Raw genomic sequence first — 24,301 nt, forward strand, 5'->3', positions numbered from 1 at the left:
GAAGCCTGAGCATAAACATTTGGAAACCAAAGGATTAACACATATCCCTCATATGTCCGAAGAGTTTCAAATCAAATGGATTAGGTTTATCCTTAGTTGGGTGCATAATGGGTAGTTGTGGCTTGAACAACCAATTTTGATAACCAAGAAGATGATTCATCAAATCACTGGCCTCCCTATGCTAGCCAAAGCCAAAACAATGAAAACCCTAGGTCGGGCAGAGTTGGAGAAGAAAACTCTAGCTAAATGGGATAGCAGGGAAATGAAAATTAATAGTGTTACTGATGTAGAGTTGAAGTTCAGCATTTATATAAATGCACAAAAAATAGATAGTTCAAGTAGGTTGAATAGTGTGTCATGCGAAGCCCTGGACTCTGCATATAAGGTAGTAAGGAAAAATTTATCATTTGACCTTGCCAAGTTGTTGAAGAAATAGTTCAACAAAAATATAGAAAGCATTAGAACATCCAAGAGTTGCCTATGCAAGTTCGGTTCACTATTAACCTGCCAATTCTTTTATGTTCAAAAGTTTTTCTCATCTAAAGGCATTGTTGTATGGAGAAAAGATGTGTCTGTGCTCTACCAAATAAATGAATATATTACTAAGATGGGTGACAATTATAATAGCATCATGGATAACTACTTTGATGCATTTGAAGAAAAAATGAACAATAGGTTCAAAATTCCTAAGAAGTTAGTTGAGAACTACAAGGATGATGTATGTCTCATGGTTGATAGTGACAAGGTATACATTCAGGTAGTAAGGCCTAGAATTGTGCGGGTGAAACCTCTTGGATATGAGGTGAACATTAATGAGACCAAAGATATCATTGAAGCCCTTGTCAATGAGCCAATTGATCCTAAAGCAGCTTACTTCCGTACATATGATGAAGCCAAGGCTAGGATTGAACTTGAGATAAAGCTCCCACAAGTAGTGAACAAATGAAAGATGAGAATAGAAAAATTGAAATCAAATACACCTCTCTTGTTAATCGAGGGAAAAGGTGAGGATGTGGAGGAAGCAGAGGATGAGGAAGAATTCAAGAAAGAAGAAGAACCTTAGAAGAAGAAAGGCAAGGTGATCGTCACCAAGCCAGCCAAACCATCTACTACAGTATTCACAAGGAGCTCAAGGAAGAAGGCTGATAAAGAAGGAGGTGACATTCAGCCAACCTCCACCCACCTTCCAAGACAGACTAAAGGAATTGAAAGCAGGAGCTGGTATAACCAACTTTGAAGCTTTGAAATATGAGACCAAGACTGAGGTTGAGCAAAAATTGATTGAAGATTTGGTCATGGATAAAATGGGTCAATGGAAATATTCACCTGACTAGCTAGCCTCTTAGATTCCCAGTGTATGAATGGAGAAAATCAAGCCAAGATGGGAACATGCCAAGAAAACTGTCAAAGATATATACGATAAAACCTTGAGGCAGCTACTACCGAGCATGACAGATGTAGAGGTGAATAAGTCATTAAAGGAAAATGAAGATAAGATGACTCTTAAGTTTAATACTTGTTTAATTTTGATGAATGATATTGAATATGTTGTGAAGAATGAAAACAATACTTGGAAAAATGTTTATCATCTTCATAAACCAAGTGAATATCCAGTTGAAGTAAAAGATGATGATGATGATGATGCTAAAGACAAGGATGAAGAGGATGGTGAAGAATCAACTCAGTCTATCATAGTTGATTATAAGGAGTACAAGGAGCAAGAAGCTACCAAGGAAGATAAGCAAGATGATGAGGAAACTGACCGAGTCAAGATAGTTGCGGCAGTCATTGCCTCACTTCCTCACTCCCCGAGCAAACCATTGACTACGTCAAGCATGGGGATAGCTTCAACAAGTTTGATTGTGACTACTAGCGATACATCAAATGTCCAATCACTCTTTGCCCCTACTCAACTCAGCACATCAATGATAGAAGCAAATTCTACTTCATCTACCAAGTTGTAGACTCCTTCTTCATCAATTGGGATAGTATCATCAGTTATGGATACAGTGGCTACTATAGTTTTGAATACTTCAATGGTAAGCACCCTAGTTTTGTCTACTTCAATTTTGGATTCTACAATTTTGACTTCATCAATTTTGGATTCCTCAAGTATTTCTATAAGTATTCCATCGGTCAATACATTATCAATTTTTATTGCAAGTCCAAGTATGTAAACTATTGTTTCCATTCCGAATACAAAGGCAATAAGTACAAGGATAGTTGAGCCTAAGGCTCAACCAAGTACAATTTTTTTGGGGAAAGGAAAGGAGATAGAAGAAGACATTGATCTAGATAAGGAGATAGTATTCCCCAATTGGGATATCTACAAGGTTGCCCCAGACCAAATGTAGATATTTGGTGAACTCCTCCAGAAAAAGGCTAAATAGCAAAGACTTAGAGAGGAGAGAGACAAAGAGTATAAGATTATCGAGGATGCCAAGAACATTTTGGCAGAGGCAATAGGAATTGAGGTTGATTCTTCTCAACCTATTTTGTTTCAATTAGCAAAAGCAACCAAAAATTCAATGAGGACACAGATGGACAAGACAAGCTAATTGAGAAGGCTAAAAAGAAATTTGATAATAAAGTGTTGGAGCACATTGTTCACCAAATTGCAATTCATCAAGAAGAGTTTTCTACAATTTTGGTCAATCTTGAGACATCTTGTTCAAATGTGTCATCACTTTTTGGGAAGCTATGTGATGTCTCTAAGTTCACAAAGGAAATAAAGGACAAATTGTCCAAAATTGATATAGATCTAAAGGCTAGTGCTCAACAATTGCAACTTGACCCTAGCTCAAACTCTGTTACATTCAAGAAAATCAGATTTTTGTCAAATATACAAGCTGAATTGTTATGAGAAGAAGCAAGGATCCGATCAACATTGATTGATATACATAATATGATCCATCTAAACATGGATACAATGCAAAAACATATTGTATATTCCAAGACTTTAATCCATGACAATAACTTCTTTATTGTGGAACACATGATAGAGCTATCTATAGAGGTACAAATTGCACTCAACACAGCAAGATCCTATAAGAGAACTCGGATAAAACCTTAGCAGTCATTCTCAAGATACATTTTGAATTCTTATCTCATTTTGGTGTCTCTATGTAAATAATTCAAAATAAATCTTTGAAATTACTATCAAAAAGGGGGAGAGACATAAAGTATACTTTATATTGTCTGTATATTGTTTTGAGAGAGACATAGAGTATGGTGGAGAAACATGCTATGGGGGAGAATGTATATAACTGAAGAAATTTTCAGATATGTTGTATATTGTAGAAGATGCATAGTATATTGTAGTATACCTTACAAAATCAGTTTTGAAAAATCTCAAAAACAGTATACTCTACCAAGCCAATATCATATGGTGATGAATATAAGGTATTCAATTTTGGTAGATAAGTGTTTTTGTCACTAATGCCAAAGGGGGAGATTGTTGACATATCATTCAAGTTTGTTATTAGTGACACACACTTATTCATATTTTGTATGGCTACCGAGTTCATTGTACAGTTTACATTGTTTGCCAAGCATATCAGTGGTTACTATGCAAATATAGTTAGTATGCAGTCTAGCAGTATAAACTATGCATTTTAGTGTATGCTAAGTTTATTAGTATTTACTGAGTTCACAGTTCATGTGAGGAAGCTAGTGTTAATTGAGTATATGGTGATAGTGTTTACCAAGTTAAGTCATGATAGACAAGTGATGCCGAGTTGCACAGTATCTACTGAGTCACTAGTACAAACTGATTTCAAGACTACCTTGAAAGTGATTAGTATGGACCGAGCTTCTATGTTTACCGAGTGCATGATGATGCCAATAAATGACAATAGATGTTGTGTATTAGAACTTCACCGAGTCAGTCTTTAGAACTTGAGTGTCTTTATGTCAGTCGACTTTGTAATATGTGTGTTAACTTGTATAATGTCTGACTTTGTAATTATGTAATTTGGGTTGGTATATATATATGTATTGTATTGTATCACATCCGAGAAATAAAATATATGAAGGAGTGAATGTACAAGTAATATAGCAGAAGAAGAGAGAATTGTAAAGGCCATATCAACATAAGGTGTAGTAGAGTCTTATCTATCACAGAAAGGTGATCAGTACTCAGCAAGAACTCGTTCAACAAATTTAATTGCAGATTAGAGATCTACTATTTCATCCACAAGGTATACCTAACAGTCTTTTCAAAAATCTCTTTACCGAATGCATACTTCATTGTATGTGAAAACCTCTCACAAAGTGGACCTAGCAGTCATATTTGCTCCTACCAAGGTAGATCATCAGAAGTGATCAATGTACCCCTTAACAGACCAACTTTATGCTACAATGCTAAAGTTTGTGGGTATCTATTGGTAAATAGATTTGTCCTCTCTTGTTTCTTATGAAGATATGACTCATAATGCCCAACTAATGAACAATATCTATTTACAATAGTTGAAAAGCCATTCTTTGATTACTGGCTTCTCTCTGAATTGGTAGGTACAACTCCTTGTGTGAATGATGTTCAAGGAATTGTATTTTATTCCTAAAGCTAATATGGGGTATGCTCTTAACTCGAGAGCAGAAGAGGCAAACCAAATTAAGCCTAACTAGAACTTAATTCAGGCATGAAAGACTTCTAAATACTGAAACAGATTCACGTATCCACACTTCTTATGAATCCATAAATCTATTCACATGTGACTAGAATAATTTGAAATTCAAATCTAAACTATGATTGATAGATCGGGAAAACTAAAGGAATCCTTTTGTCAAATGAATTATAACAATACTTATTACATTCATTTGTATTCTGTAAAATAGGGGATATGAAACTCTGTTCTTCCTTAGTTCTTTGGACTATAGAAAGGAAATATTCACTAATCCCAAAATCTACTGGAATGGAAAATTATTGAAACAAAATACCATTCAATTGTCTGTGCAACAAAATAGCACTTCACACCAAAATTTTGCTGACTTTTGATTAATCATTGAATTTCATACATATAGGATTTGAGAGATGACTGTTACAATGGGAATGTTAATCGGTTCATGTTCTCCTGATGACAAATGGGAAGATGCCAATTTATCATATCAAAATATTAATAGAGATTTCAAAAATTACAATAGAAAATGAAAAGGGGGCAATCTGAATCACTTGGACTTCTTCCCCTTTTCAGTTTTCATCCTATATGTTTTAGCAGCCACCATGATGGGAATCAACTCTTCATGATTGGGTACTTGCATGTTGGTGAATCTCAAAAGCCACCTTGAATGCTCTAGAGCTAGTTCTTTTACTTCATTCAGCTGACTTGCCACTTCTTTAGCAGCCGCATGCACGCATCCACCAAGTGTTTGCAGTTTTGTTACCCTGTTTTGACCACTTTAAGCTATCCCAAACAGGTTACTTAAATATGTAGAGAAATTATTCTTCGTCACTTCTATATTGATAAAGGATTTTCTGTGTCCATTTCTTTGTGACTCAGTGTGCAATCCTCGCATAAGCTCAAATACTCTATCCTGGGTCTTCTTCACTTTGTCCCATATTTCTTTGAGTCCTTTCTCAGCCTCTTGAATCATTTCTAGCTTGAACTACATACTCTAGAGCCATTCATTCAGAGGTTCATTTCCCTTCTTAAGAATCTTTGCTTCAATTGCATCCTTTGCTTTCATCTGAATAACCATCATCAAGAGAGAAATACATTCTAGACACCTCGCTCTTTCTCTAGCCAAGGTATTACTGTTAGACGTAATATCATCCTTTTCAACTTCTAGTCAGAGGATAATATTCCCAATTTGATCGATTAGGGAAACTCCATCTACAGTGAGTTTCTCAATCCATTCCTTTCCAATCTAACCAAAATGCCTATCTTTTTGGACCTATGATATGAAGGCTTGTACCTCTTTTGTTGAATGATTTTTAGTGGTAGGCACACCAATAATAGTTGCCAATAGAAAAATGAATTGATTGTCTCTACAACAAAATAGTACTTCACACCAAAATTTTGCCAACCTTTGATTAATAATTGAATTTCATACATATAGGATTTGAGAGATGACTGTTACAATGGGAATGTTAATCGATTCATCTTCTCCTAATGACAAATGGGAAGATGCCAATTTATCGTATCAAAATATTAACAAAGATTTCAAAAATTACAACAGAAAATGAAAAGGGGGTAATCTGAATCACTTGGACTTCTTCCCCTTTTCAGTTTTCATCCTATATGTTTTAGCAGCCACCATGATGGGAATCAACTCTTCATGATTGGGTACTTACATGTTGGTGAATCTCAAAAGCCACCTTGAATGCTCCAGAGCTAGTTCTTTTACTTCATTTAGTTGACTTTCCACTTCTTCAGCAGCCACATGCACGCATCCACCAAGTGTTTGTAGTTCTGTTACCCTATTTTGACCACTTTAAGCTATCCCAGATAGGTTACTTAAATATGTAGAGAAATTATTCTTCATCACTTCTATATTGATAAAGGATTTCCCTTGTCTAGTGGTTTGTGACTCAGTGTGCAATCCTCGCATAAGCTCAAATACTTTGTCCTAGGTCTTCTTCACTTTGTCCCCTATTTCTTTGAGTCCTTTCTCAGCCTCTTGAATCATTTCCAGCTTGATCTGCATACTTTGGAGCCATTCATTCAGAGATTAATTTTCCTTCTTAAGAATCTTTGCTTCAATTGCATCCTTTTCTTTCATCTGAATAACCATCATTAGGAGAGAAATACATTCTATACACGTCGTTCTTTCTCTAGCCAAGGTATTACTGTTAGATGAAATATCATCCTTTTTAATTTCTAGTCAAAGGATAATATTCCCAATTTGATTGATTAGGGAAACTCCATCTACATTGAGTTTCTCGATCCATTCCTTTCCAATCTGACCAAAATGCCTATCTTTTTGGAGCTGTGATATGAAGGCTTGTACCTCTTCTGCTAAAGGATTTTCAGTGGCAGGCACACTAGTAATAGTTTCCAATGGAACAACTAATTGCCTGATGAACCTTCTGAACTCTTCTATTTCAGCTTTCATTCTGATCTTCGATGACTTGAGGTTCTCCAGTTGCTCTTCTATCACCTCATTACTCAATTTCCATAGGCCCACCTTTGTATCATGTCTTGCCTCTGCCAGATCAATTGAATGCAGAGTGAAGTCCTTTGGCGTCATATCTTCAATTCTCCCTACCTTGTTTGGTTTTGCTACCTCCATAATTAAGTGCCCTGTTTCTAGATCTTGTCCCAATATTGACAAGGTCTTCTGCTTTTTAGCTTTTACTATGGCAGATCCTGAGCAAACCACTTGAGATACAATATCTTTTGAAGGAACACTTTCATCTTTTCTTTTTCACTTCTTCTCCAAAGTATCCTCAAGCCAAGACTTTGTATTAATCACTTTGGAGGCTGTTACAAGTGATTCAATGCTGAACATTTTCTTCTTCACTGGAGTCGTTGTCATTGTAGTTGCAGAAAAGGGGGTCTTTGAATCTCAATAAAGAAGCCTAGATGAACCTAGAGCTTTCTCTTCTTCTTGAGTTTTCTTTGCAACTACATCAGACTCAATGGATTTACTACTACTATTTTTATCATCTCCAATCTCTACTATTTGAATAGGAGAACCAGTGGGCTTTAGAAAAGGAGCACTTACAGATGGTGTAGGGCTATGATGAGGGGATAAGATAGGGGTGACATGAGGAGATGAGACTGGAGAAGCTTGAGGAGATGGGGGTAGAGTGGCATGTGGAGGTGAGACTGGGGCAAGAGATCCATCTTTCTATTCTTCTGTTTCTTTTTCAGCTTCGGCTTGAGCTCTAATGATTGGTAGTGATCCACCTTGACAGGTTGGGGCTATTGGAACATTCTTCTCTAGGGGTTGATCACCTCCTCCTGCAGATTGAGCTGGACCTTGAGCAGGTGTGGTAGTAGCACTGGGTGTTGTACTTTGAGATGAAGCAGGAGTAGTTGCAACTAGAGAAGCTTGAGTAGTTTTGCTCTTGCTCCGACTTTTCTTAGCTGTCCACTCAACCCACTTCCTAATCCTTTTGATAATTCTTGCCATCATGACATCAAAATCTTCTTCTATGTCAACATATGGTTCAGAGCTAATGGGAGTATTCCTCAATTTTGTCAAATATGTATTATTGTACATATTTTGACCATTGTCTTCCAACCCTTCCACATTTAAATTTATACCATATGCCTTTACTTGATCAAGTGTAAATCTGGCAAAGGCATGATCTCGACTCTCCAGTTCATTTTTATAGTCTGCCCAATAATCCTCCATCGTTGTCACATGTTTGATTATGCTTCCAATTTGAAGCACATCTCTAGCATATCCATTCGGATCAAACATGGTCCTTACTACCTCATATTCTTCCAATTTGTATTTACTGTCAAATTCTTTGAGTATATTATTTGCATCTAATCTAGTCTCACAATTGTATGCTTTGACTTTTATACAGAATTCATACCCTTTCTTCCTCAGGCTAGCACTCAACACGTTCACTTGTATTGCTTGCCTCACGATCTCCATGAGCACGATCATATCATCTAGGTACCTGGGCAGCTTCAGTGGGAATCCATCGAATGCTGCAAGATGCAAGTAAGAAAATGATGAGAACTAAATGAAATAACTGCCAAATTGGCTGATAGTCACCATCGCTTCTGGACTAAATCTCCACTCTGGAAACCCTTGGAGCTCCCTACAAATCCTCATGTTGAATGCATCATTTACTCGAATGTATTCTGCATAACTATTCTGTATTTGCAAGCATGGATAAAACTCATAAATTTTTACATTATTAGGAAAATTCTCAATTCTAGGGAGTCCTGGCCACAATTGAAGAGAAGCCAACATGTATATCAAGAAAGAGGACATATAAAATGAATTATAAAACTTAGCCGCACTGAGAACCCTAGAAAGATGCTCATTGACCTCATATGCCCAATCAATATACTATGTGTCTGAGCAAATAACTTACATCAAAAAGAAGTACTCCTCTACAAAATTAAAAGCTTCTACCTCACCTTTGAGTCGATGCAATAGAACTAAAATGTCAACAATTTCTAGTTTGAGGTCTGTGCCAAAAGGAGTTTTAGGGACTTTACTCTTGGCTCCCCTTGGCTTTTGAAACCAAGACTGCATGATCTCCTTCCTCCAAACCATCTTCTTCAAGGAGAACTCCAACATAGCTCCACTCATTGTTAAATTAGAGAACTCCTCCCATTCTAGAATCTACAAGCAATCACCACTGCTTGTCGATCAATTGAAATCAACATTGTTTGGTCAGGCAATAGAATCTTCCTTGTATCTAGGTTGTAATGACTGATGCATTCCAAAATCAACTCCACGGCTTGTACTGCTACAGGGAACCCAACTGATTCCACTAATCCACTTCCCCGAAGTTTCTCCATTATGGGATGAACTGGCTCTGCTCTTAATCTCCTTTAAAAATCTTTCATATCATAGAAATGGAGTGAAGTATCTGTGACAATCAACCACGCCAACTTAATTCCACCCAATCCATTGAAACCTGCGAATCTTGTTGCCATTTTATTTGATGTATGATAGTAAAAACTCAAATAGTTGCAATTGACACAAGAAGAAAACTCTGTAACTTTTTAAATTACTTAAAAGCGTTATTCGATACAACAGTATAATAGTAAATGGTAGTTTGAAAATCTGTTACTTCCCTCTTTATAGAATAACCCTAGATTTTCCCATTGAATTTCATAAATTACGCCACACGAGTGAAATTAAGGGTTAATCCATTGGATTGATGAAAGTAAAGGTTCTAACAGATTTATCTTTATCTTTTCACTGTTTCCGTTGGCTCAATAGTAACTTTCATTAATTACTGGTTTACTTTCTATTTTCACCCATCTTTTGGAAAAATAAGAACGGAGTACTTCCTTGGGCAAAATTTGCTTAACTCAATTCTGTTTGCAAAAACCTAATCAATCCACTAATTTTCTTATATTTACTTGCCCAAAATAATCTGCAATCAACTCACATACTTACCATACTTGTAGGAATGATTTTTCTTGAAATGAGGAAAATGACCTTCGAGGGTAGAAAACCCGCAACGGAGAAGCAGATTTTTTATTTTCCTCTTAAGCTTCCACTTTTACCTTTCTACCCTAAGCACTTTACTAGAAACCTTTGAGAAATATAAAAGAGGCTTCGCAAGTGAAAAATGGGGCCAACTAGTAACTTTACCTTTCTATTTAGGCCTTTCCAAAAAATTTACCTCTTGGTTCGAAGTTCGCTAGAGGAGCAGCTACTTCTGAGTTTTTCGAAGATGCTTATCTTGATCATCTTAATGAGTTCTAAGTAATTTCCGCTATGAAAACATGATAAGTTTGAATGATTTGACCATAATATGGCTTACCTTTCCTTGTTTTAGCCTACAGATAGCATTTATGGATTGCTGCGGAGTTTCATCTTCGAGGTGCGAAAACCCGCTATGGAGAAGAAGAAACTTTGTTTTCCGCCAATGCCCATTGTTTTACTTCTTCTACCCTATTTACTTTATTTTAAGCCTCTGGAAAACACAAAACTGACTTCACAAGTGAGAGATGGGACCCATTGGCTCTCTTAATTCCTTTACATACACCTCTTCAGAAAATTGATTTCTGACTTCGGAATCCGCCACGGAGAAGCTCTTTCCTGATTTTTTGTTGATCACTATTTTGGTTATTTTTCAGACTTTAAAATGATTCTCGCTGTGAAATCATGACATTAGCTGAATGATCTTTTCATAACATGATTCACTTTACTTCAATAGAGCTTACAAATAGCATTTGCCAACCTTTGCGAAAATTCACCTTCAGGGTGCGAAAACCTACTAAGGAGAAGTCAGAACCTGATTTTCCACCAATTCAATTCTCTCTATCTCCAGACTAAATGAGCTACAATAAATTCAAATGATGTAGCACAATTCAAGAATCTCCATTGAGTATGGCTCTAAATTACCCCTAAGACTCATGATAATCAAGAAATACCCACCCGGGCTATATGTGACACAGGAGAAGGGAAAAGATGAAAACCCGATGGAGAAACTCAACATCTAAAGAGGAAAGACCTATTGACTAGACTTTGACAAAACATGACATTAGTTCACTTTCCACTTTGCAAAATTTGTATATGGTGAAAAGTAGGGCAACAGTATCATCCCCACCCCAATTTTTCTTTCTATTTGAAAGGTTTATGAGTCACCAAATCTTTGGTTCAAAGTGTTATGGATGCTTCTATGTTTTCAGTTTCTCATGTATGCAACTAAATTTGATATGATAATTGAATTATTGGATTAAATTGTTAAAGTTTTAGAAATTACTAATTCACCCCTCTCCTCTCAGTAACTTAGCATAGTCTTGAATATTTCCAACAGTAAGAATTGAGTCAAATTGTACAATTAATTATGAACTTAAATGGAATACCAGATGTCACTTTTAATTAGACATAATTTATGAGCTTAGCTGCTTCAAAGATGGTCGATTTAATGTATCCAGTGAAGGTAATGAGATTCTCATGTTAGTTAGTACCACATATTAGCCTGCAATTTGACCTTCATGAAATGTCAAAGTAGAACATTAAGTTTAAGATTTAATTAAGGACAAGTGTGGAGATGTAATAGATATATTATATCCCTTGAAAATATATTTTAAATAGAGGATAAGAGATAATAGGAGATTAGTTGGAATATCATAATAGTCATGTTGAATGTTGAGGTTAATAAAAATTGGAACTAGATGTTTTTTTTTTATTGTGATTTTGTATGCATAGTTAAAATAGAAGTAAGTTAGAAAATGGAAAGAAGTTTGTTAATAAAAATGGAAAAAATATTACTAATTTTAATAAAAAACTATTGTTGACATCTATAATTTCTAAGATAAATCTTGTGAAAACTAAAATATTCACCTAAAATAATGCAATGATCTTCATATCAACTTTTTGTAATTATTTAAAATTTCAATCAATCATTTATAATAAAGTTTGATATGAAGAAAAGTGATTAATGAAATTGTCCTTAATCATAGAATGTTAAATGTCAATAAAAATATAATGTACATTCTATAAAGCCATATAGACTTACACCAAAGTCATAGGGACATTAAACAAGAGATGCAATGCATCAAAGTTCTTGCCAATAATTGGAAAAGAAAAAAAATGGAGATTTATAGGTAAAAAGAAAGGATATGAAGAGAGAGCTTAAAAAAGAATGATATGTTATTATATGGACAATTAAAGGTAGAATGATAGAGAGAGTTGAAGAGAATTTATTATTTCAAGAAATATATAAATAACAATAGAAATTATATTATATGAATGAACTAATCATTTCTACCAATTCAGTTATAAGTTGAAATATTTGATTTAAAATAAATAAATTATTGATTACTTAATTCAAGCTACCAAAATATCTAATTAGTTTGAGGGGTAGTATTAGTTCTACAATTTGTAAAATGGTATTAAAGAAATTAGAGTAAGATTGTAAAATAGTAACTAGTAAAATATAGTGTAAATTTAAAGAAGTAACATTTTACAAATGAAAAAAAAAAAACATCAACTTAAAGATAATCAATATATTTTAAAAATATATAAAACATTTAACCCTATATTTTAAAAAATAGATAGTGATAATTAATATTGATTAGACATTCATTTGTGAGGTGGAAGATAAAAATGGTTATTTTTTTAAAAAGTTAATCCTTTGTGACAAATGTAAAGTCACAAATGTAAAGTTGTAATTAATGCATTCATTAATGCATGATAGACTTCTTAGAATATATTTGTATTTTCTTACAAATGACAAAAATAAACATCAATGTAAAACTTGAAAAGTTAATCCACTTGTTAGTTCTTGCTATGGCAAAATGCTTATGCATTCATGTCATTCTAATATCACATTAACACTAACCAATCAAATCAAAGAATATAAAAGATTATATGAAACTTCAAATGTTTATATCTTTTTCTAATTTTTCATTATTTTATAAATCACGTTTTTCATTCATTCTATTGGTCCCTACTATTTTTGGTGAGGGAGAAAATTAATTTTCTTCAACAAAAATACACATATTTTCTAACAACTTTATCTTGTATCATTAATTACACCTTTATCTTTGTGACAAGTTGATAAGATATTTTTTTTCAATCATTTTATCTTCCACCTCACAAACATGTCTAATCAATATTAATTCTCAATAGCAATATAATTTCAATATGTTATATATTTGTATTTGAATTTATAAAAAAATTTAAACATTGATTTTTTAATAAATGTAGTTAAATTATTACTATTATTTTACTTTTGTAAAAATAAATTAAACAATATTATTTTTTAATTATATTTTATAATAGTGTTTGTAATATGTATTATTGATAAGTGTTACAATTTGTAAATTATATCATTTATTATTATTAATATTTTATATTTAAACAATTTATCATTTAGTTTAAATATATTTAAAGCTTAAATATATTTTTTAATATTAAATTAAGAATTATATTTTACAATTAAAAAAATATACTAAAGGAAATAACCACAAAAAAGAAATAATTCAATTCTAAAAGATGTGTAAATTATTATTAAGTTTTTATAAACTATTTCCCTTCTCAAGTTGATAGATGGAATAGAAATGTCTCCTCCTGGAGGGAAATATTTCAAACCTTAGGTCAAAGAAAGGCTAAAAATTATAAAAGAGTGGAAAATGAATTGAATGATCGCCTTCAATCTGCTGAATTAGATGCCCAAGCTAATCCCTCTTTTATATCTCATATTGAATGTGTCTTTGTTGCCAGAGATTCTCTAAGGATGCATCAACATATTAATACCATTGGAGCCTCTGTCAGAAGCCATCAACAATGGTTGAAATATGGGGATAAAGGCTCCACATTCTTCTTTAATTACCTTAAGAAAAAATAGAGTAAAGAGAAAATTGATAAAAAATTTATGGATAATCAGGAGCTTACTGATATCAATGACATTGCTGCTATCTTTGAGAATTTTTACAAAGCTCTTTTCAATTTTGAAGATAGTAGTAATGCCAAAGATCTTAGGAATAAATGCAAGGAGCTCATTCCTAAAAAAATTGTTGAGGGTGATGTCTCCATTCTTAGGGCTAGGATATCAGTTCAGAAGATCTCTAATGCTATATCTACTCTTAAAAAGGATAAAGCACCTGGGCCGGATGGCCTCCTTGCTGAATTTTACAAATCCAATATTGATTAGATTACCAAGGATCTATTTGATTTATATTCAGAAGCTTATGATCGTGCCACTCTTGGTAATTCTATCAATATGGGGATTATTAAGCTCATCTCTAAAGATGGAGACAAATCTCTGATCAAGAATTGGCAGCCGATTACTTTGCTCAATGTTTCATATAAAATTCTAGCCAAAGCCTTGGCCTCTTGGCTTGTTAATATTTTTCCCGACTTCATTTGTTCCACCCAGACTACTTTCATCAAAGGACGATATATTTTAGAAAACCTTGTCATGAGCTGGGAGTCAATAGAGTGGGCTAAGTCCTCGAATCAAAATTCTACTATGTTTCTTTTAGATTTTGAGAAAGCTTATGACTAGGTCGAATGGGATTTCATCCTTTCTATCCTTTAGGCCTTTAGATTTCCTAATGAATTTGTTAGATATATTCAAGTACTGCTTAAGGATTCCTCTGCTAGAATTGAAATCAATTTTTTTTTATCTAATCCTATACCCCTGTCCTGATCCATTCGACAGGGATGTCCTCCTTCTCCTGCTCTTTTTGTTATTACTTCTGATGCCTTGTACTATATCCTTAGAGATGATACTATCTCTCCCAAAGTTAATGGGATTTCCCTCCCCGACAACTTTCAGCTTCTTAATATCCAATTTGCTAACGATACATTGCTCTTCCTTGAATTATCTTGTCTTAATATTCAACATCTTAATCTAAAACTCGAGTTGTTTGAAACCATCTTAAGTGCTCGTATATCTAAGTCCAAATCGATCATGCTTGAATGGAAAGAGGAACCTCTAGATTGGTTTCTCCAATTTGGTTACTCATGGGGCGGACCTCATAAGATTGTTAGATATTTGGGGGTTCCTTTTTCCATCTCCCCTTCACTCAAAGACATGTGGAATCGGGTTAAGGATAGAGTTATTAAGAAACTCTTCAAGTGGGATAATAGGGTGCTTTCACTTGTTGGTAGAGTGCAGGTGTGCCAAAAAATCTTGTCATCCTATAGTATATACTATTCTTCTGTCTAGATGTTTAGTAATTACCAATTGTTTGAAATTTAGAAGGCCATCAGGAGATTCCTATGGTTTGATGGTAAAGGTAACAGGGAGAAACATGTTGTTAGATGGAGTTGGTGTCACATTGATAAGAAGTCGGGTGGTTTAGGCCTTAAAGACCTTAGGATTCAAGGGATTTCTCTTGCTGCTAAGTGGATTTTTTAGGCTCTTGATGGTCATGACCCTTGGAAAATTCTTCTTAGAAATAATATTCAATCTAGATTTCCTAAGCAAGCCAAATATTGGAAGAACCTTCCCTTTGCTGATCTTGTTGCTGGGACATTCCCTATCTCTGTTCAAGGCTCCATGGTTTTTAAGTCTATCTGAAAGGCTTGGGAGTTGGTGAGGGGCTTTATTTATAATTCTAACTTCGATAGTAATAATTCTATCCACGGTGAATGCTCTATCTAGTGGAATCTGCAACATAATGGCAAGCCTCTTGCCATGACTCAAGGGTGTTCTGCAAAACATTGGAAAAGCCATGGTATCAAGAGCTTTATTGATATTTTGGAGAATGACAACCTTGCCAGTTGGCAGGATATTAGGTTTAAGTTCAATCTTCCCAACTCTCATAAATGTACCTATAATATGATAGCTAATGCATGTCACCCTCTCAATCTTCCTCATAGATGTGATGTGGATTCCCATAGATTCTTATATTATCGTTGGGATGACAGATCCCTCTTACATAATATCAAAGCCAAAGATATATATAAGGTGCTTAATAAAGATCACTCTATTTGGACTCTCTGGAATGGCACAAAATCCTTGACAGATTCTGGAAGTCTCATATTCCTCCCAAAATCTTACATTTTAAATGGCAGCTTCTTCTTGGTATACTTCCCGTTAAAAATTAAACTGGTGATACTGACTCTTGTTCTATTTGCAGGGTTCCTGAAAATTTAAGACATATCTTCTTTACTTGTCATTTTGTTAGGATTATATAGAAATTTTTTGGAATATCTATAACTAATCATGTCTCTATGTTGGATACTATTCTTGGAAACATATATGGTCTCAAGAAGGATGCTAACTTTTTTTGGAATATTCTCTCTTCTCATACTCTTTGGTTTATTTGGAAAAGTAGAAATGAGGACAAATTCCAAGATGTTGGTAGATCCCTTACTTTGTTTCAATTGAAACTTATATTCTTTAAGATTGTCTCGCAGGTGTGCTACATTATGAAACTTGAAAAAGACAAGATGAAAAGATTTCTCCATGATGGGCATGCTACAATGTTCATCTATGAAATGAAGCATGGGCTGGAATGGGCCAACATTATTGATGACTAGGTTGCTTTTGAAGAAGCCCTCAAGCAGCTGATTAAGGAGATGTGGGATACTAGAGGCCCTTTTTCTGATAGACTTGAGTTCTTTTCTCATATACTTGAGCGGAAGAAAGTTGTTTGGATGGAAGGAGAGCTGGGATGGACTGCATGGATTGATGATCCTGATGATATTCTGGATTAGCTTATCTAATTTCCTTTTTTGTAATCTCGCTAAAAGTGTTACATATTGTGCTAGTTGACTGATCATGGATTACCAGTTGAACTAGGAGGTTGAGGTTTGTCTCCCCTCTTTTGATATTGTACCTATCTGTTTGATCTATCCATTATATAATTTTAAAAAACTGTGTATTAACATTAAATAGTTATATTCTATTTCTTATTTATTACATCATATTTATTCATTAGCATCAAATTTATATGTATTACATTTATTTATTATTTACAAATGTACATATTAAATTATATAGATATTATTTCATAATTAGAAATTACTTAATTTTATGAAAATTTTGGAAATACAAAATATTAAATAGTAAACCTTCTCTAACTGTGTAAAATTAAATAATTAGTTTTTTTATAAAATATTTTTATATTTCAATACATTTCATTTTTTTTATACAAATGTGAGTTTTAATATAAAAATTAAATTCTTAGTTTCATTAATTAAAATATAATATATTTTAATTTTTCATTATAACCATGATTTTATTTTGACTATTTATTTTACTAAGAAAAATAATTATATTTAATTCTCTCTCACACACACACACAACTTATGTTGGTATCTCTCTACTCTTACTATTTTATCTCTCTTCCTCTTCCTTCTATATATTATCTATCATTTTTTCCTCTGCATATTTATGTTGTTGTTGTTCTATACTATTATTTATCTCTATCTAATAATTAAAAATAGTGTGACTTCCATTTGATAATCAAGATGAGAATAATACATAGTTGGGGACTTTGGCCTCTTATTATTAGGCTTAAATGCCCAAACATATAATAATATAACATGAGAACTTAACAAAAAAATATGAGCCATCCTTTTAGATCACAATTGCATTTCTCAGATTAGAATGTAACAACAAAATATGAGTCATCCTATGAAATCACAAGTGCATTTCTAGACAAAAATTAATATATTCACAATGTTAATTTAGAACTATATAATCTTATTCTCACTCATCTACACCTCTACAACCATTATGCATTAGGCAAGAACTATGATGTATTGGGTCTCTTGTCGCAAATGTGGAAAAGGTAAAGTTGTAATTAATGAATTCATTAATGCATTATAAGCTTGTTAGAAAATATTTGTATTTTTGTTGGAAAAAATTCAATTTTCTCCCTACCAAAAATAGTATGATCCAATAGAATGAATGAAAAATGTGATTTATAAGACAATGAAAAATTAGAAAAAGATATAAACATTTGAAGTTTCTTTTAATCTTTTAAATTTTATGAAAAGATTGATCAATAAAATTGAAAATTTGAATTGATCAATTCCAATACTTTCCTGCCTTCCTAATATCTACATATGAAAGTGTATAATATTGTGTAGTGAAAATATTAGAAATGTACAAGATTATTTATCAATCATAATACAAAAATAATAATTTTACCCACTGATCGGTATGTTGTTATAGATAATTGAATCATATGAATGTGAATGTGAAAAGTTTGATAGGGGCACAAACATTTCATGAAATTGATCTCCTATAGCGATGCTTCCTCCCTTTCGTTTGCACCTTGCATAAGTATTCATCTGATGAACAAATAGTAGGGGAATTTGACACGTGTTACAATTTTCTCAATGGACAATAGTTATTTGAATTTGACACATATGACTTGATTAAGAACTATGTGATTCATAACTAGGATGCCAACATAATTCTTTGTATATTGTGCATGCCATTTGTGTCAATGGTAGTATGATGCAATTTAAATAAAATTATATTAAATTCATATAACCTATCCTATCGGAACAAATATAGGGAAATTAACTAGTGTTTTGTTTTGTTGTGTTGCACTGAAAGAGCATTTTCAAAATAGTCATGGAAGCCAACCACATTCACAATTCTACCATAATAGCACATTGATTGGATGTTGAATTGGAGGAAGATGCAATAGAGGAGAGGTGCTAGAAAACAATATCAATTACATAGATGATGTAGGGCTACATTGATGCCCTTCAAATTAAAGGGATCGGAGATCTGTATATAGTAACTATCTGTGTTGTAGAAATAGCTCTTCATCACTCCAGGATTATTAGGTATATTGTTTCTTGAAGTTTCATTTCTCGATTCTTCAACTCTGGGTTCTAGGTGTGTGTGTGTGTGTGTGTGTGTGTGTGTGTGTATAATGCTAAATGATTTGGTGTGTGTTCTTTTGGATGCTAGGTGAAAGACGGACTCAGAATTGGTGTAAGCATAAACAAAGTCATGTTGAAGGATCCAAACTTCTATCTATAATATAATTTGTTCCATTCTAGAATATACCTAGTACTAGATAAGCATAACTCAATTGTAGCACACAAAGAGAATGTCTCATGATTCCAGTGACCATCTCATATCCTATTTAGTAAAAAAATTCCCAAAGCCGCTCTTACATTGATAGCAATTGAAACCATGAATTTGTGGGGTTAGGGACATTCTATGTTACAAATTCTAATAGTCTCTAAAATTCCATTAAGATTTTCCTCTAAGCTTGCTCCCTAATTAGATTTTCCAGCAATCGAAGTCACTTTGCCCAAATTTGTGCTTCACCTTAAACTTGTGATAATATGAAAAAATAAACTTTAAAAATAGTCTAATCTCCAAATCTAAAACGTAATACACATTCTAATCTCCAAATCAAGATGTATATTAAACTATAGGTTGTGGCCATAATCAAATTCCAAAATATGGAACCATTGGGTCACTACTGCAATGTTCCCAGCTGGTCTTTAAACATTAATGACTTCTATATGCCAACCAAAATTTTTGCATGACAATGCATATAGTTTCTATCGAAACTAATTTCTAGCCCCTAAAACATAACATGGGCCAAAAAATCCCTGCTAGTCTTCAAATCAAGTTCTATCAATACTCGAATCTAGAAAGAAAAACTCCAGATTTTGAAATTTAGAGGATACTCTCTCATGTCCATACAATCTTGCTATTTTAGTTTTCTAGCATCCATTGAAACCTACACCTCTATTATATGGGTACGAAAAATAGTTGTTTGTGAAATTGATATAAAAAGGAATAGCATTTGACAATCATATTAATTAATTAATTTTTTGTTGGAGTCACATGCTAGCAATAGGGGATTCAAAATCTGTGCAACTCATAGGTTTGCTAATGGTTTGTCACATTATATAAACTGTAAGAACAAATAAATTATTTCATAGTGGTAATGAAGCTAAAAAAAAAGTAGTAGTCCTTGCAACCACTAACAAGATGAGAAATGTAAAAAATTTCCCTATTATATTTGTTTTGAGGAGTGAGAGAATTGAACTCAAACATTCTAGCCAAATATGGATTTGTTGGGAAATGACGACCCTAAACTAAATGATCAGCTACATTTACAAGTTGACACCCAGATTTTTTGGTCAACTACTTCTACAAATTGAAAACTAAATTTAATATTTTCTTATTTCCAAACCTATAATTCAAGGGTTACACAACAAAAGAAAGGTACATGTTTTCTTATTTCTTTTACAAGCTTCCAAATACAGATTGATGAAGCAACCATTTGGCATACCCAAAATCTTACAAAGGCACACTCAACCTTTAAATCCTCAAATCTAACACTATCACCTAGAGTACATTTATACTCAACTTGGAAGAGAATATATTCTCTTATTTTACAGGGATAGCCATTTGAGGTTTTTCTACAATAAATCCCTAATAATGCAACTTTCTCCGAGATCTTAAAACAACATTGATTGATAATTAAGAAACCAGCTCTTACCATTTGATATAGAAAGTGATTCCCATCCAAATTTGGAGTGGAAACAAATTTCTCTTAATTTAATTGAGAAGGAAAGTTGTAATAGCTATAGCAGCTCCAGTCATAGTAAAAATAGTGGTAGCTTCAGGCCTCATATTGTAAGCAGTCTACATCATACTTTGACAAGACAGTGGAATGGGGAATTGGATAGAAATCATAAAGAAACTTCGAGATAAAAAGTTTCATGAAAATTTGGAAAATTCACAAAGAAAGTTCTAGATTAGAAGCTTCTAGAAAATCTGGAGAATCTTCCCTATAAATTTTTTTTGTTTTATTTTGCTTGATTTTTATAGTTATATATAGTTATGATGTAATAAGATTTGTATTTAGTTTGAAGTTGCTCAAACGAAGGAGAAATGAGATAAATCATATTTTTCAATTATTAAAAATAAATATTAAAAATATACTATATAGTTTCTTTACAATAAATTTAATAAGGTATTGTGATTGGTCACTTGACTAGTCAAATGAAATGGAAAATTTGGGACTAAATGGTTGTGTAGAAGGAACTAGTAAGATAAACCTTGTGTTAGATTGGCAATCTTTGAGCATCTAAAAACATATTTTCCAAAAATAAAAAAACTTAGAATCTTTGAGCATTTATAAACACATTCTCTATATATCTCAAAAAAACTTGAATTGAAAATATATGGGCATCTATGAACATTTAACCAGCCTACCCTATTAACTCTGGAAACTCTTTCAAATAAGTTTGGAATATCACATGTTTCAAGTGAAAGGGTGCCTAAAATTGAAAACATTTTTTAATAAAACTCTCAATCCTGAAAGAGAAAATCCGGATAAAACCATAAGATAATGCATTCCACAATATAACCTTACTAAATACTGAGAAGATTAAAATACCTGTGTGTGATTCTCCCACAATGTTTTGAATGATACACCAGAAATTTTCAATCGCTGCAAATGTTGAATAGGAATCCATGCGGGGAATGAGGGCAAGCTTGGCCGTCCTGTCCTATACCCGTACTCCTCAAATTCAAGCCATAGTAAGGAAGCTGACGACTCAACACCCAAAAAGAATCTAACTCGATAGCCCATGGAATTGTCGGCAATGGAATGGAAACACCTGTTATTGGTTTTGGCGACGATATTTTGCAACCATATTAATTCCTACATACACAGAAGAAAGCAGTGCAGTTCTCAGATTATGTATTAACAACTTAAATTTGGAATATTATAGTACTAACTACAACTGCAAATCCGAAAGGGTAACGAGTATAACCATGGATTGCAGATCTTGAGGCAGATCTTGAGGACGCCACAGACGATGAGGAGGACTGAGCTCAAGTGCCATTTCTCTTCCCAAGTCTCTCAGGTGGTCATGCATTCTGTACCAAGAAGCCATCTCTTCTATAAGGCATTTATCTTTTAGTGTTTCCAATGCAGTTTGAGCGCCCCATCCTGATATCTCCAACATTCGTTTGGCTATACGCTTGTGTTTCTCTAAAAAGAAACAAGCCATATCCATGAAAACTTGTTTTTCTTCATCCTCCAATGCGTCAAAACTTATTCTCAGTCTTTGTTTTACATCTCGAGGCAGCGTCCTTCTAGCTTTTAAAACATTCGACTCCCAAAACTTGAGATCTCTACCACGAACAAGCCGGCCCAGAACCAAAAGAGAAAGAGGTAACCCGCCACACACGTCTACAAATTGCTCAACCAACGCCTCGTACCCTGCACTTGGAATAGAGTGGTCAAACGCATGCCAGCAAAAGAGTTGCCTCCCATTGTTTCTGTCCATTCCTTTTAAAGGATAACCAATAGTAATCCCTGTAGAGATCATCACTCCAACGTCACGAGTTGTTACAATAATAAGACTATTACCTGATTTATTTAAGGTATCCATGATCGATAGAGCCTCTAACTGCTCCACATGATCGATGTCATCTACAACTATTAGGAAGTTCAAAGGGATTGTTGGTAGAAGACTATTGAGATAGCTTGTCCCTTCCTCTATGCTTGTAAAACTTTCTTCTCTGTGGAAAAGATCTTTAACAAGCTTACTTTGCAGACGATGTAGTTCACCTCTCGCAGACGCTTCTCGCACATCAAACAGAAAGCTTGCTCTAGAGTATTCTGAAAGTTTTCTATTAAACAACTCTTTAGCCAGAGTTGTCTTCCCAACTCCACCCATACCAAAAATGCCAACAACATTAGGTCTATTTTTCTTTTCTGCCAGGCCGCACTGGTTCTCAAAATCTTGTACAAGTTCATCAAGACACCGTCTTTCAAAATCTTCCACAAGATTGTTAAGCCCTACTGGATACTTTGCAACATGCAAACATCGTCTGCTTTGTAGTACTCCTTTTTCTACTGCCGCTATTATGGTTTTGTAGTCGCTGAAACTTTATAAAATGAAAGCGGAATTCAATGTAAAAATAGTAAGCAGAAATTGAAAGGAAAACAGAATCATATAGAGTAGTACAAGTACCAAAATCACAGAAAGGTTACCTGTGAAATTCTACTCCAGCTATAAATGAAAGAGTTTGAAGAGCTTCCTTCCACTCGTTGAGTTTCTGGAGGTACCTGCCCTTTTTTTCATACTCAATGAACGCACCAGCATATCTTCCCTTTTCAATGTGGCGGAGTTCCCATGGCTTTACTTTATAAAACACGGGAATAATTTTGGCCTTACTTTCTATCATGAGAAGCAGCTCATTCAGGCACCAGGAGGACTCTGCATATCTTGGGGAAAAGATGGCAATGTGTACCTTAGCAGAGCGGATGGCAGTCTCAATAGTAGATGTAAATGATTTTCCAAGTTCCTTCTCTTGAGAATCAAGAAACGCCTCTATTCCCAATTGCCTAAGAGATTTGTAAAGCTCCGTTGCCAAAGTCTCTTTGACATCGGGGCCTCTGTGATTGATGAATACATCAAACAATCTCGAGGATTCAAAAACCTTCGCTCTTATGCCAGCAGGTTCCATTTCACTGAAAGCATTTGATTCCCGATTTTGCTTGTGAGATGATGATGAAGACGCCATTCCTTGCAGTTCGAACACTAACAGCACTTGATAAAATAGAGATAGGGAGAGAGAGAGAGAGAGAGAAGGGCATACGGATTTGATCGCGGTACGCGAAATGTAATATGAGCTTTTTGGGATGAAGAGGCGTAGATCGCGGTACGCGAAATGTAATATGAGCTTTTTGGGATGAAGAGGCGTAGAGTGAATCAAATAGATCATACTGCAGGTAAGCTTAATCTTTTCGTTGAAATTACTATGACCTGTGCAACGAAGAACGGAGGTTGAGTGCTTTCCTCGAAACATGCAAACGGGAAAAACGGGGAAGGTATTTTCCAAGAACTTCTTGAGTCCCCGGTGTGAGAGGGGAAAAAGGGTAGGAAAATACCAAGAACTTGTTCAAACCCTAGTCTGTATAGTCCAAAAAGCAGGGGAGGAAAATGCCTGGAACTAATTCAATCCTCGTGGGAAAATGCCTCAAGCAACTTGTAAAGGCCCTGGTCTGTACAATGCGGAAAAAGGGCAGAAATATGGCTATCTCATTCAGTCCCCGAACTGTACAGGAAAAACAGGGGACGAAACTTCGGAGGTAAAGAGGAAGAAAAATACTTTGAAAAAGATGAATTGCTCCATCTCCGAAAGAAGGCAGATTGCTACGTCTGTCGGCCAGTACAGAAAAAGTTGGAGCCTCCTCAAGAAAGTCAAGGCAGTTCAGTTTCCGCGAAACATCTGACGGAA

General features: G+C 34.2%; 1 protein-coding gene across 1 annotated transcript in view; it reads right to left on the minus strand.

The window, feature by feature from the left end:
• LOC149545612 (disease resistance protein Roq1-like) overlaps positions 1 to 24,060 on the minus strand; it is a 35,163-nt gene extending 11,103 nt beyond the window's left edge. Inside the window, exons 1-3 of the mRNA XM_089790738.1 lie at positions 23,052 to 24,060; positions 21,823 to 22,945; positions 21,444 to 21,710 (exon numbers count right to left, since the gene is read on the minus strand). Coding sequence (XP_089646864.1) covers positions 21,444 to 21,710; positions 21,823 to 22,945; positions 23,052 to 23,869 — 2,208 coding nt within the window. The 5' untranslated portion in view covers positions 23,870 to 24,060. The remainder of the gene's footprint in view (positions 1 to 21,443; positions 21,711 to 21,822; positions 22,946 to 23,051) is intronic.
• Positions 24,061 to 24,301: the final 241 nt, after the last annotated feature.

This window comes from Cupressus sempervirens, chromosome 7 (assembly GCF_028749045.1).
Source record: "Cupressus sempervirens isolate cs-2001-9-10 chromosome 7, ASM2874904v1, whole genome shotgun sequence".
Taxonomy (NCBI): Eukaryota; Viridiplantae; Streptophyta; class Pinopsida; order Cupressales; family Cupressaceae; genus Cupressus; species Cupressus sempervirens.